At 32.4% G+C, this 15,557-nt stretch overlaps 3 protein-coding genes across 3 annotated transcripts; all 3 read right to left on the bottom strand.

Annotated features, from left to right (window-relative positions):
- Positions 1 to 11,336: 11,336 nt before the first annotated feature.
- LOC112683836 (ATP-dependent DNA helicase pif1-like) lies at positions 11,337 to 11,655 on the bottom strand. The gene has a single exon (XM_025555007.1). The coding sequence runs from the start codon at positions 11,616 to 11,618 to the stop codon at positions 11,337 to 11,339; it is 282 nt and encodes a 93-aa protein (XP_025410792.1). The 5' UTR covers positions 11,619 to 11,655.
- Positions 11,656 to 11,702: 47 nt separating this feature from the next.
- LOC112683828 (ATP-dependent DNA helicase pif1-like) lies at positions 11,703 to 12,879 on the bottom strand. Its single transcript, XM_025555000.1, has 2 exons — positions 11,776 to 12,879; positions 11,703 to 11,708 (listed from the first exon to the last, which is right to left on the bottom strand). The coding sequence occupies exons 1-2, from the start codon at positions 12,877 to 12,879 to the stop codon at positions 11,703 to 11,705; spliced, it is 1,110 nt and encodes a 369-aa protein (XP_025410785.1).
- Positions 12,880 to 12,936: 57 nt separating this feature from the next.
- LOC112683818 lies at positions 12,937 to 14,178 on the bottom strand. The gene has a single exon (XM_025554991.1). The coding sequence runs from the start codon at positions 14,176 to 14,178 to the stop codon at positions 12,937 to 12,939; it is 1,242 nt and encodes a 413-aa protein (XP_025410776.1).
- Between the last annotated feature and the right edge of the window lie 1,379 nt (positions 14,179 to 15,557).

Raw genomic sequence — 15,557 nt, 5'->3', positions numbered from 1 at the left:
TGTGGAAGTATTTGATGCTGGCATTCCCGAAGTAGATGGTTCATCTATATTATGTTCCTCAATATGCTCAGTCATGGTATTTGAACTATTTGAAGAATGATGGCGCGCCCGCTGAAAAGTTAAGAAAACACAAGTCTATAAATTATAATAGTAATCATAGGTAGTATATTATATTAGTAAAATATTAAATAATTGAATAATCTAATGCCGTGATAATTATCATGGTTTATGATAACAACCACGGCGTTTTACTACAAACAGTACAAGCTACAATCTACAACATTATATTATAATCAATCTCTGTCATTGATTGACTGATTCATTTTCATAAGAAAATTGATTCACCTAATGATAAGAACGATATTTGATACTAGACCGAAATGACTGATATGACCGAATCATATGACCGAATCACTTGACTGATTCGATTCAAATGATTCGAATCATTCAAACGACCGAAAATTCCCACCTCTACGGCGCAGTGTAATGTTTCAATTCACTGCGAACACGCGCGGCGCCAACGATCCACTGTCAACGCGCGGAGTTTGCCGCGAAAATGTTCATGCATGGTTCAGATTCAAAGCAGCGTGCGCGTTTCAACGATAATAAAAACACTGGGCCGAACATTTCCTTTGTGTTCGTCGGAAAAACCGACAAAAACTAGTTCAATCAGCGCCGTTACAGTAACATCGCGCGCGTGCTTCAAATACTGTCCACACGAACGAGCTTGCCGCGCGTGCAACCGTTGCATTACAGGTTCGGCGCGCTCGTATGTACGCGGCTTAACGTAGTTAGTTAAGGTATTATTTTTATAAAAAGAAATTATAATTGTCAAACGGATTTCGGATTGCCGTCACCAGGCTAAATCCATCACGCCACCGGACGCCGTTATCGGTGCACCTACCAATAAAAGGCACAGTGGCGTGATGGAAAATCACCATTTCCTGTCCCTCCGGTGTTGACCTTCCCAGGCAGACTTACGCAACATTGGAAGACAGTATCCCCCCGACCTCGACGAACGATATATTTATGTTGGTCAGTGGTGTAATAGTCAGAGTAATTCCGGCATTGCACCGACTGAAGTATCGTTCGTTCGAGGTCTTTATTCCCGTCGACGCGACCTATCCGTTATTCGTATAAGCTCTCCGAGCACAATTCTTATTATAATAAAAACACACTCTTTTCTTCATCATTAGTTTTTTAGTGCGTTTTTCCGAACGTTTCAATAATAAACATCTGATTTAAGAATTGCATTTATAGAAAGCAATAACTGCACACGGGCGAATTCTATATATGAGCTACGAAGTGCGCGGGTTCAGCTAGTTAATAATAATTTTAATAATTATAATCTTTATTCAAAATTAAAATCGTCTCATTTTGCATAGTAACAATCATTGTTTCTAATTGTTATATCAACACTTTCTATATAGAGTATAATATTAAAATTTCTCACACCTTTAAAAATACTTATAAATTATCCATCCCTAACCGACACAGCATTTTTGATATACTTTTGATACATTCGACCGTTTGATCATAGGAACGAAATGGAATGTAGGAACGAGGAGGAACGTTCAGGCGGAATCGCTTCTAATCGTTCCTTACTGGACAATTAATTTGTTCAAAATCTATCACTACTCGGTATGCATAGTCATTATTAGGGCTAGGGACTTCATGCCCTTAAAAACCTTAAAATATGTACACATTTATGCCCTAACGAATCAATAAATATGTATTTAAAAAAATTATATTTGTAATAATTAAATAAAAAAATTTAACTAGGAATAAATTATAATAATATTGTGGGATTTAAGTAATAAAAATCACTCACATTTTAATTTAATTAAAATAGACATTATATTATATAAATATGTATGTACAAATATCGATACGCGTTACAATTGCGGAGGAATTACAGAATATATCGCGAAGTGTAATTCACGGTGTGTTGCGAATTGTATTCACGGACTGACTGAATGAGCGTCTGACCAGCCGGTATATATATATCGGCGTCTAGAACATTCTCGAAATTACCTTAAAGAGATAATCATCGCATATTCTAGAACATGGGATTTCCCCATATCCACCGACAATATTGTAAGCAACTTGGACGATTCACGGTGCGTTGTTTACGTCACCACAATATCGACGACGCACACGGGTTTTTCCAACAGAAGTAGTAGTAGGGGTAGACATGCCGTCGTACGCTCGCACCACTGACCACACACGCGTAGCGTTTATCATTTGTATGACATTATTGAAACATTTGTATGACGACACTTACGGCTTGCGAACTGTTGTACGTGTACTTCCAAACAGTGGCGTATTTACGGGGGGGGATATGGGGGATAGATCCCCCCTTGACCTTTTTTTTTTTCCTAGGTAGCTATAAGTTGTCTCATTTTCTCTAATATTCTTAATATGATATTACTTTCGAGCATGTATGTTTTCTGTTTTCTAAATGTTCTAGTCGTGGTAATTGTACCGCTTTGATAGTCTGATATACTAATCGCCACTAATCGTTTATCGTTGGCGGCATGTACGACTATCAGGCATATACCTATATTATGGTGTACTGTATTTTGTACGTTTCTGCGAATTATTTTTCATGCAAGAGTGTTTATTATAAACCCGATAAGCAATCGGTAAACAAAACAAAATGACCATGAAGATCGTGGATTAACCATAGGGCGGCCGGGCGGGTTTATTTTTAGAAAATTTGTTACTAGTAGATTTATGGCTAATGTATAGCTATATATATATATATATTTTATCGTATGATATCGTGATTCGTTAAAAGTAGATATGTACGGTCATTGGACGTTGACGGATAGCGACGCCGCGCCATTCCGAGTACTGACTTACTGCCGAATTGACTATTGTTCGACTTTATTTTTTGCGTCTTGTAAGTTGTAACTGTGAAGTTTTAAGACAATATGAGTAATATTCAAAAACAAAAAAAAACTTTATTTTCTTATTTTAGTACAAATAAAAAAATTTGTTTGGAAAATGATGAGGTAATTATAAAGATTAATTCTTATTTTGCCTTGATCCACACTAACCTCAATAGGTAACAAGTTAAGGGATTTTAAAAATGTATATTATGTACGAATTAATGGGTGTTAGGATGTATTATTATATATTTCATCCCCCCCCTAGAAAAATTCCTAAATACGCCACTGTTTCCAAATGTATACTATACTAAATAAACACGTACACTTATTAGTCAAGTGTTTTACTTATTATTGTAGTATTCGGCACATACTGTGAAGTTGTGATATGTCTTTAGCGTTTACGTATACATAAGGTTTTTTTCTTATTATTTTTAATTAATAAGCGTCTTCGTATACGTAGCCCCAAAAGGCAGTACCAAAAATATTGTTTATAAAGAGGTATTGAGATGAACAAAATATGTCAATATAAATATTGGTGGGTTTTTATAACACCATAATGTATATAATGATGTTAAAATAATAATAAGATGTAAAAATAGTAATAATAAAAATAATACTAACAATAGTAATAATAATTATAATAATACGTAAAACATTTTTTTCAATTACAGAAAGTTATTATTTTTTTGCTATACTTTATTTCAACATTTCGTAGATTAGAATTGTATCTTACAATTTGTCTTCAAAATATTAAAATAAAGTAATTATTTGCTGACTTCTGATTGTTACAATACATGGGCAACCTAGGATAAACTTATCTAAAAGCAGCCTGTAATAAATATAAAAACTGATAAAATAAAATTTATTATAGGTTACCCAAAAAAACTGTACACGGGCGAAGACGGGTTATTCAGCTAGTTTTTATATATAATAGATATGATGATCTGAGATAAATTTTTTTTTTTCAAATTTTTTTCATCTTATATTGAGTTTTTATCTAAAATAAAATACTTAAAATGGTTTTAAAAATAAATTTAATTGAAAACATTTTTTTTATTTTTAATATAGTATAATTCTTTTAACCTTGAGCGTAACCAGCGGCGGCTCGTGAGGTTCACATAAGGTGGTGCACAAAAAATGTATAAGATATCTATGTTAGATGGTAAAAAAATTAATTTTGCTTCGGGTAAATACCAAAATAATATACCTACTTATCTTATCTAAATTACATTTTTTTAAGCATTTTACCCCATTAAAATATATATAAATTATAAAAAATAACTAACTATAGTCTATTCAAAATGAGATGATGACTTGGCGGCGACCAGTTTTGGTCAGCCGTCGGTCATACTTCCTCTACAAGCATCGATCACGTGACCGAAGCAATGTTCGCGCAAGACGTGGATGTGCGTGTGTGCGTCGAGCGTTCCGCGTTAAGGTACGGTTTCCAAGCTGCGGCTGGCCGCAACGATCAACCGCAACGATCAGCCGTAACGACTAAACTTTGCGTGCCGACTGGTTTCCTAAATACGACCAGGCGTTGCGGCCGGAGTTCATTTTACCCTAATATTGTGTAGAGTACAGACGTGTTTTTTGGTAAATAATTTATTTATTATACTAGTTTTGTTGTTAATTGTTAGTTTGTTAACAAAGTATAGTGATGGAAGAAGTTATTGATAATATAATATAATATCTTTATGTATTCGTGGGAGCTATCATACAATACGGATTGCTTCTCAACTTCTTCCACCAAAACTTCATCATTGTTCGACGAAAATGTAGATTTTGACATAGTTTTTAATTAAAATGCAAAAAATACAATAAAACACTATATGACTCGCACCACGACTCACGCAATGTACTGCTACCAGACCACTATAGCCGCGAGCCGCAACGACTATTTAAATCACGCAATCGTCGATCGCACGTTGGAAACCACACTCCGCAATTTTAAATAGCACAGTCAGACTACGTGTGCCGTTGCGGCCAGCCGCAGCTTGGAAACCGTACCTTAAGGTAAATGTGCGTAAGTAAACCGTTTGGTGACGGCAACGGACAGAAAACAAAAAATACGCGCAATGCATTTTAAATTAACTACACACATCGACAGTCGATAACTAGACTAATTAGAGTTCCCGTCCGCGGCAGCGCGTAAAGCGCTACCACGGAACAAAAGCCACGCCCATGCGCACAACTTTGCCGCCGAGTCATCATCTCATTTTGAATTAACTATAGTTATTATTAATTTATTATGTATGAATATATACACAATATCTTAGTAATTATAATTTATTATTAGAGTAATACAATCACTACGAATTACAATTCTTATTATATAAAATTAATCAGTTACATTTTTAAAAATTAAATCTATACGTCTATCTTTTTTTTGTATAAACACTTTAATAACTTCTTCGTTAAAATTAGACATTTCATTAATCATGCTTTTTTCAATAGACAACATAGCTAAAGCATTTAGTCTTTCTTCTACCATTGTATTTCTAAGAAATGTTTTGATTCTTTTAAGAGTTGAGAATGACCTTTCTGCTTCTACCGATGTCATCGGAATTGTTGCAATTATTAATATAAGTTTGTACGATTCTGAAAATACTGATTGTAAATTGTTGTCAATAATAAATTTTAATAAATTTACTGCCCCCGATACGTCACGAAAATCGGTTCGCTTATATATTAATTTTAATTCAATTTCAAGTTTATTATTATTAAATACAGGATAAGATTCAATTGTTTTGTTGAATTATTGTTGTAGAAATTGTTTTTCATATGAAGGAAAATTCGGGGATATAAATAAATAAGAAGCAAATAAATGATCTTTGTACTCAAACCGGTCCTGAACACTACTAATAAAAACATCGCATATTTCCTTTGAAGCTGCATGCCTTGAAACATTTGTGTCGTTTGATTTTTTTCTTTTAGACGATAAAACGTCTTCAGACACTTATTATTTCTTTCATTTTGAATATTTTCTTTAAATTTATTTATTAAGTCATTAACTTGAATCGGATCAACGGTTCGTTTTTGTAATTCGTTGTATAGAATGTCAACGTGTGGCATTAAACGATGAAATACATTCAACCAAAATATAAATGTATTATCATTTAGCAATCGACGAAAAGCTCCTGCTTGATTAATTGCAATGTTTTGGTTGAAAGTATTTTCAATCTCTTCGAAACATTCTATAATTGATTTACGATTTTCATAAACAGTGTTAATTATACGACTTTTAAAATTCCACCTAGTATTTGAAGATCATGGAATTCTGTGGTTAACGATTTTATCTAAAATATCCACTCTTTGAAGGGAATTTGAAAAAAAGTTTGTGATGTCTGTCAAATTAGAAAAAAAAATTCTAACATCATGGTTTTGTGTAGTGGCTTTACTAAAAATCAAATTCAATTGATATGCATAACAGTGAACAAAGTGAGCATATTTATATTCATCTCGTATAAGTTTTTGCACGCCGGAGAATCGGCCACTCATAACGGCGGCTCCATCGTAACTTTGTGAAATTAATTTATCAGTATTTTCTGATACTTCTTTTAAATTATCTTTTATACAATCAGATAATGACTTGGCATCATGTCCCGAGGGAATGAAAAATCCCCAAAATCTTTCAACCCGTATACCGTCAGATAAAATATATCTAAATACTATAGACATTTGAAATTGAGATGATATGTCTGTAGTCTCATCAGCAATTATAGAAAAAAAATCAGATTGTTGTATTTCATTTTTTATATGAGTCTGTCTATGCGAGATTTGTCATATATATGTGATACATGTGATACATGTGATACCCACAAGAACATACGAGTACCAGGGTCGCATGAGCTAACATCGTCGGGTTGCCTTAGCGCACTTTTTCAAATAACACACGTGTCCAGCCATAAGTGAATAAATACGATCGAGATTCACACGAATTGCGAATTACTCCGCGAGAGAACCCGAATTAGACTAAACAAATAGAAAATAATAATATTATAATATTATAATATATAACAGTGGCGGTTTTGGGGGTGAGGCATGTGAGGCACCGCCTCATTTGTAATTTTTACGAAAATAAAAAATATTTGGTTATTTATATTGGTATTTTGTACTATTTTTAAATTTAAAATTTTAATCGTATTATCTAATTTTTAATTTTAATTAATTAATTTATATTTATTTATTTTAGATATATATATTTATATATAACAACAATATTGAATATTATTTTTTTGTACAAAAATTGTGCGAACGCGAGAATGGCTGCGCGTCGCTGCAACGTAACTTACGAGCTATTATAATATTAATAGTTTCCATTGCCGGTCATGTAAATGGTTTACAAGCTAAAGTTACAGAGGTTGCTCCTAATGCGTTATTTACACACTGCTTAGCGCATCGTTTGAACTTGGTGTTACAGCATGGCTGCAGTGCTAACACACAGTGTCGTATTTTTTTTGCAAACATGACTGGAATTTCCGCTTTTTTTCATAATTCTACCTCGCGTACGAATGTTGTAGATGCTATTGTTGGTAAACGCATACCGCAATTTGTTCAAACGAGATGGGCTTCTCGCTCAAAAATTTTGAACTTAGTTGTAGACAAGTGGGACGAATTTAAAACGGTTTTTGAACATATTATAAATGATTCAAATTCGTCATCTGAGTCGATTTGTGGTTCAACTGGGCATTTAAACAATTTGAAAAAATTTGACTTCGCTTTTTTAGCTCAAATATTTAACAGTATATTTTTACTCACTGACAAATTGTTTAATACACTTCAAAATAAATCATTTGATATGGAATATTGTATGCGACAAATAAATATAGTATATGATCTCGTTAGTAAAAAAAGAAATGAATCTAAGTTTTTATAACTATTTAACAATACGATAGCGTTAACAAAACATCCTAAGGAAACAAGAAATATGTCTAATCCTCAATTAAATTATAAAGTATTATATTATGAAATACTTGACAATATTTTACTCCAGATAACGACGAGATTTCAAAATACTGATAAATTGATATTTTTACAACTGGCTGATGTTTCAAAATTTAAATACTATTCTACAAATTTCCCTGTAAATGCATTTAAAAATCTGGGAAAATCTTATTCCGACATATTTGTTGATAATAACAAATTAAAATTAGAGTTAGAAGTATTATACCACGATGAAAAATATCAAGATTTACATCATGTTTATGATATAGTCAAATGCGTGAGCAGACATAACTGGCAGGGTAGTCATACATAACACGTTAACATTTAATTTTAACAAAATATTTAAATGGAGTAACTTCATTTAACTTAATAATTATATTTTTCCAATAATCTAATATTTTCCGTTTGCAGACGTGTCAAAGTGGTCAAACATAATATGGTTATTTATTATTGTGATAATAATGAATATTTTGATGTTAGGGAAAAGTTCGCAGAGTAGTCAAGTGCCTACCCTGACTACTCCGTGCGCACGCTTATGGATATAGTAACAATATTTGAGAGTAGTGGATTAAAAGTAATTTTGCCTGAAATTTGAGATTAAAAATAAGAAAATGCTGGTTTAAAAATAAATAAAATGTATAATATATAAATAAATAATAAATATAATAATTATACAGTTAATCAGTAATGTTTTTGAATTCCGAATCGATTCCTCTGTCTTTTTTTTTCATGAATATTTTGATGACTTTATTAAATTAAATTAAAAAATATTTAATAAATTAGGTATTGTAAATTTTTATCGTATAAAGAAGAGCACCGTCAAATGAAAATACATAACACTTAATGAAATAAAAGAATGGACAAAAAATGATTAATTATTATCATGTTAATTTGCATCTTTAATGTGTTTCTCTGTCAGTGTTGAATAAAATTAGGCCTTCGATGATAATGATTTTCTTCCTAATTTTTCCCAACTGTCCATGTACCCGTATGATATACGTGTTACAAGCGGTAAATGTATGGCGTTAAACTCTTTAGCTATCTCTCTAAACTTGTCAAACCTAGGTTAGGGTTACCAGATTTTATTTTTCCGAACCGGGGACTTTTTGAATGGATAAATATTAAACATATATAGTATTATAAATATATATATATCGCCATATAAAAGAAAAAAAATGTATATATTTTTTTTAATGAATTATGTATAGAAACATTATAATAATAATAATAATAATAATAATCATAATAATTCATATTCATAGTCTTCGAATCTTTTGGGGTTCAGAATTTCTTCTGTTGATTTTACTACATATTTGACTGACCCATAAACTTGTTTTAATAAAGACTCGTTTCCCAAACTTTGGTCGTAAAATTCTTCATAGGATATATTATTGCATGTTATTATTTGAAGCACGTTTTTATATCTAGTTATTATCTTGTATTTGTCCATGTTCTGTTCATCAGTGCATTTGAACCCGACAAAACAAAAATAAATTTAAACAATTTTTAACAGCTCAGAAAATGCATGATTGTTATCAGTGAATATTTTGAAAATATATATCCATTTATTTTCTATTTTTTGACAATGCCATTCGTCATTTTGTGGATAAATTTTTTCAAACATTTTGAATTGTTCGAAAAACATTTATTCATCAAAATTAAGATTGTTTGACATTATAGCTTTTATAAAGATTACTGATTTTTTGACATTTTCCCAATTTACTATTATCTTTGGGGCTAATGTTATCCATAACATTGATTTTAAATGAGTTACATGTTGATTTGAATTGTTACATTTTTTTAAATAGTTGTGTCAAAATACATCAAATTTATCAAATTAACTTTCAAAATTAGTTTTATTGATAATTCCTCGTTCTCAAGTTTTGTTACGAGATTTTCAATTTCTACCGTGAAAAGCCGATCCTTTCTTTTGTTTTCAATTTTCTTGATATTTTATTGAGTAAAATTTTGAAACCGGGACAAATCCCTGCCCCGAAACACTTTCTCGGGACACTTGGTTAAAAACCGGTAGTGTCCCCGTAAAACCGGGACGTATGGCAACCCTAACCTAGGTGTTATTAAGTTGATGTTAGTGTAGATAAGCTTGATGCCATAAATATATATGAATCAATGAATCAAATGGTGAACTTGTTACTTATGTATTTTGAAAACGAAATGACTTCTCCATCGTGTTTGGTATTACAATGAATGTATTATCATGTTAGCCGAGTTCAGTTATGATTTATGCATTATAGTTTGAAAGATTATGTAGAAAAACAGGAACGAATTTAGGTATTTGTAATTTTAAATTACATCTATTACATAATGTTTGTCTGAATTTGCCTGAAAAATAGTGATGATCGAAGAAAAAAAATAAAATGTTACGTAAAGTAGCATGATTGAAAAAATTAGTGAAGGGGGTATAATAGGTCATGCGAACGATCGGGTGGTGGTGGCTGGCGGCTGGTCCAGTACCCCTGGAGACCCCCCCCCCCATAAATACGCCACTGGTCTATGATCTAGATAATTTTTTATGAAATTATCTGTATCTTATCTAGATCAATTTTTGTTATCTGGTCTCAACACTGATCATAATTTATTTCTGTATAGTAGTTACATAATATATTAACCTAATAGCATGTAAATCTTGGGGCGGCTTCTTGAGCTCAGATACTAATTATAAACATAATCAATATTATATTTTATAGTTATCTATATTGGTTATTATATATTTAAATTTGTTTGCATATTTGGTATTGCCAACTCTTTACGTTTTATTCAACGAGCTAAAGATACAGATGAATAGTTATATATTTATAGGGTTTGCTCCAGATCGAAATGAACATATTATATATTACAATATAAACATTATTTAAAATAAATTCTGTTGATTCGCATCATGTATCCATATACAATATTAAGTTAAATGAGCATTAATTATTCTTCTTTTTATAAAAACTATTGGTTGAAAAAATATATTTGTAATAAAATAAAAATTACATTTGGTATGTTATAGGTATGTAACATTGAGATAACATTAAATGAAAAAATAAATATTTAAATTTGGATTGAAACAATATAAAAAATGACTTAATGCCCTCTAAATAAATTATATCTGAATATATTTTAGTGTATGGCTAAAATTAAAATATTATTGACAATCAATATTCGCGAAATTGTCCCCAGCAACGGATTAATTGTGTTTTTTGTTTATTATTTTTTCGATTCTTCACTTCTGTTTTAAATCTCAACCTATAAACATCACTTTATTATTTTTTGAAAAAATTTTTATTATTTAAGAAAGAAATTATGGACACTTATGACCTGACCGACTTCGTCCTGTCAAAAAGATTTGTAATGTGGCAGTTTTTGTGCCTACGTATTTTAAAAAAATTCTCCTGAACAGAACCGTCACCCTGGTGATAGGGCGTTGTGAATAAAAAATAATTAAATAAAACATATATAAGGATTTAAAAGTAAGTAATCACTTTATTGTTAATCATGTGAATCATAATTATTATTATTATCATTGTAGTGCTTTGTGTGGTATACGATGTTTTTTATTTGATTACCTGGCGCATAGATAAACAAATCTGATGGTTTTCCAACACGGGAACAGGCAACATACAATTGACCATGTGAGAAACATGGGTTTTCTAGATTAATACCACAAACACTTAATGATTGCCCCTGGGACTTGTTTATAGTCATAGCAAAAGCAAGACGCACTGGAAACTGTAGTCGTTTAAACTCAAATGGCACATCAGTCGGAATCATTGGGATGCGCAGTATGAGAACATCTTCTCCTTTATACTTTCCTTTGAGTATAGTTGCTTCTATCACATTGTTTAGTAATTTTTTTTATCGCTAACCGTGTACCATTGCAAAGACGCGGTTGGTTGATATTTCGCAACATTATAACCACCGATCCAACCTTTAATTGAAGATTGTGAGGTGGCAATCCTGTCAAATCCAGCGAGTTTAAAAATTCCGGTGGATAGTTGACTACATCATCTTGATTAGTAGCCGAATCAACTGATTTATATATCCTCAATTCGCCTGTAATTTGTTCTTGAATTTTGAAATTTAATTCATTTACATCTATGTTTTTTGCAGCCAGTATAGCTCGTTCGCTCAACCAATCATGGTTTCTGTAATTTTGAGAAACATCTGGAAACACCTTCTGAATAAGTTCATCTTTTGATCGAGTTAACTGACAAAAACTTTGAGGAAAGTTAATGCAGCCAGTCAACATGTCTATAGGAAATTTGCCATTACCAATGTCAATGAGTTGTTTAGAGAATATGTTTCCAGATTGGTCATTTTGCAACTCGACACGCATATTCTTGCTTAAATGAAGTATTTTGACATGTTTCCACAAACTGGAGGACTTTAGACATGCATTGAGTTCATCAGCTGGCGTTGATCGTGGAATCACCGGCAATGTTTGACGAAAATCTCCTGCTAATAAAATCATTGCACCACCAAATCGGTTATTATTGCTCCGTAGATCTTTTAAGGTTCTGTCCAAAGCCTCCAAAGATTTTTTATGTGCCATCGTGCATTCATCCCAAACAATCAATTTACATTGCTGCAAAACCTTTGCCATTGCAGAGTTCTTCGAAACGTTGCAGGTTGGAGTTTCATTGCTTTGCATATTTAATGGCAATTTTAGTGCTGAATGGGCTGTTCGACCACCTTCAAGCAAAGTTGCTGCAATTCCCGACGAAGCGAGTGCAAGTGCAATTTTATTTTGTGAGCGAATTGTTGCTAATATTAATGAAATCAAAAAAGTTTTTCCTGTACCACCAGGTGCATCTAAGAAGTAAATCCCTCCAGTTTCATCATTTGTTACTTTCATAAGAGTTTCAAATACATACTTCTGTTGTTCATTTAACAGTGGAAGATTTGTTTGAATTAATTCTTTCAAAGCGTTGAGATCATACAGTCTTTCTCGATGCAACTCTTGGTTAAAAGCGTCATGCATTGGACGATTGGGCGCGGTCAGGCCTAATTGAATTAATAGTTTGTTTGACATTATCAAGCACATGTCCTCAATTGAAATCAATGCTTCATTGTAAATTTCTTCACTGATTTATATATTTGGATTTCCCATTCTATTCTGTATTTGATACAAAATATCATCACACATATAATCTTTGTACTTGATCCACAAATCAATTGGGTTTGATGGGAAGCATGTAGATATGATTATAGAAAACAATGTTCGTATTTGATGAGCGTGTGATGATATTACAGCATCATTGAGAGTTTGATCCCAATGAGCGTCATTTTCAAGCAATTGCAAACGTTGACAGGCTTCTTTGTAGGATCCACACAATTCACCATCAACAGTTCGTAACTGTTGGAATGATGTTGGACCACGTACATTGACTAATAGCAGTCGTAAATAAAAACATTCATCATTGCTTGGATGTACTGAATAAATCCGGCCAATCGCATCGGTGGAATATACATCTGTATATCCTGGAACTGGTTTTCCTTGTTTCCGTCGTATAAATCTCCTTGAGGATTGATTCCAGGTATAATATTTTGGCATTTCAGAATATAGCAATGTTTGTGCGAAATCATCGTTTTGGCATGTCTCAAAAAAACTGGTTAATGTAGTAGATGGTGGCTGAGCAGCTCTTTGTACTGCGTTCTGTGCTGTAAAATACATTCTTTGTCCATTTTCTAAATGCACAGCTAAGTGAACAACAGAAGGGTGTCTCTCATGAATAGGAAAAGAAAATATTCGCCAAACTGCTTCATTACTACTGACATAGCGGCCCATTTGGTATTGGGTAACTTCATTATTGGAATTCTCTGCACCAATTCCAATCACAGCCATATCACTCCCTTTGGTTACATATTTGCAAATGTATTTAATAGATTTCACTGAATGGCAAGATTCAACGTTGATGTGTGCTTTGAATGTCTTTAATAAAATGGGTGAATATGGAACAATCCAACGATTATCTATTTCAATATCTTGTTGATTTAATTTGACAATTGTTGATTTTCCATTGTCTGCTGTCGATCTGCGACGATACAATGGATAACCGTCATTACCAGTAATTGTTTCCGATATTAATGTCCGTGGATATCGTTTTGAACATTTACCATCCATCATACACGGTGAATTTTGATTAAGAGTTCCACAGGGACCATGTATCATGTTTTTGATAACTACCTCATGCAATCCAGGATCTACTTGTACATTAGGGATTTCAGCTGATATCACTGCATCAACTTCATTTGGCCTTATCTTTTCAACCAACCAAATCAAAATGTGTGCATGTGGCAATCCTCGTTTCTGCCACTCCACAGAATACATCCAGCAGCGTGTCTCACCAAACACATTTCAACTTTTGTCTAAAGACTCTGGCTGTAATATCATGACGATCAATGGGTGATTGCCCAGAGAATAACTCCTGCTTGATTTCTATCCATTGTGGATTGCATGTAAATGTGATGAACAAATCTGCTGTACCATAATGACGAACATACGACATGGCATCTTGAGCATATTCGTGCATATGCCGAGGGCTTCCGATATATGTTGCTGGAAGAATAGTCATCCGACCGACATTCTGTGCATTTCCATCAGTATTAATCGCATCTCGAAGGTGAATATACTCTTCAGATCGGAGTTTGGTTTAATTCAACCTGATGAATGTTAATCTCTCCGTTTCAATTTTAACATACATGTCAACAACATATTTGTGATAAAATCGCCGACATTTCAATATGTGATTATCTTCATTTTCCCGAATCATTAGGCGGTATGAATAATAGTTCATTGAACTGACTTTTTTGTTGGTTTCAGAACCTGTAAATAGATTTTGTTTTAATAATAAAATACATAATATAATGACTGAGACATTATCGCCATAGCTAAACTAATATTTTAGTTACCTGTAATGGGATTTATCATTTTTATTGAGAAATCGTAGCCATCTTCACCTTGCCAAAATATAATGGGATATTGCAGTGCATCATATGAGCGGTGTGTTTCCTTTATACGTTGTAATTGATCATTCCGACGATGTAAAACAATATCACGGGATTCCAAGTTTTCTCCAACTACAACGATAGCAACTTCATCAATAGTTGGTGCATTAAAACGTCTTGTATGTTGACCTGCAGGTGTTTTATCAGCTCTGATTACAATTTTGTGATTATCGGATGGCATCAGATCCAGGGCAGTTTTAAACAATATAATCAAATGATTGTGTTGATGAAATAAAGTTTGTAATTGTTCTACAATAGACCTCTTTACTAAATTGTTATGTGCACAACGCAGATCAATTTCTTGTGGTGAATTGCCCATAAAATAAATTTGCAGGAATTTGTTGTCGCTATCTGACACTGGTAACAGTGAACCTGCTCTGTGATATATTTGCCCTTGTATCTGTAAATAAAAAAAAAATATTATGGTGTGGTATAAATTAATGGATTGTCAGTGATCAAACTTAAATAATATTTGATCTTAAAAAGTATATATTTAGTTTTAACTAATATCTATAAAATATAAAATATAATAAAAGTGTCACTGAAACTGAATCACCATATAATATGATGACTAAGTGATATATTTCGTAATGATTAAGAAATTGAAGATTAGTGACACATTTTAACTTTGGTGACAGAAAATTTTGTTCGCTAAAATAATTATGAGTAACTGCTATAATACATACCTTGAAAGTTGGCATA

Source organism: Sipha flava, unplaced genomic scaffold, assembly GCF_003268045.1.
Source record: "Sipha flava isolate LNK unplaced genomic scaffold, YSA_version1 104_pilon_pilon, whole genome shotgun sequence".
Taxonomy (NCBI): Eukaryota; Metazoa; Arthropoda; class Insecta; order Hemiptera; family Aphididae; genus Sipha; species Sipha flava.
Note: the sequence above shows the minus strand (reverse complement) of the source record. Positions and strands in the feature narration are given on the sequence as shown.

Excerpts from the sequence above, each read along its gene's own strand:
- LOC112683836 (XM_025555007.1), bottom strand. The coding sequence starts at position 11,618 with ATGATTCCGACTGATGTGCCATTTGAGTTTAAACGACTACAGTTTCCA.
- LOC112683828 (XM_025555000.1), bottom strand. The coding sequence starts at position 12,879 with ATGTCAAACAAACTATTAATTCAATTAGGCCTGACCGCGCCCAATCGT.
- LOC112683818 (XM_025554991.1), bottom strand. The coding sequence starts at position 14,178 with ATGTATTCTGTGGAGTGGCAGAAACGAGGATTGCCACATGCACACATT.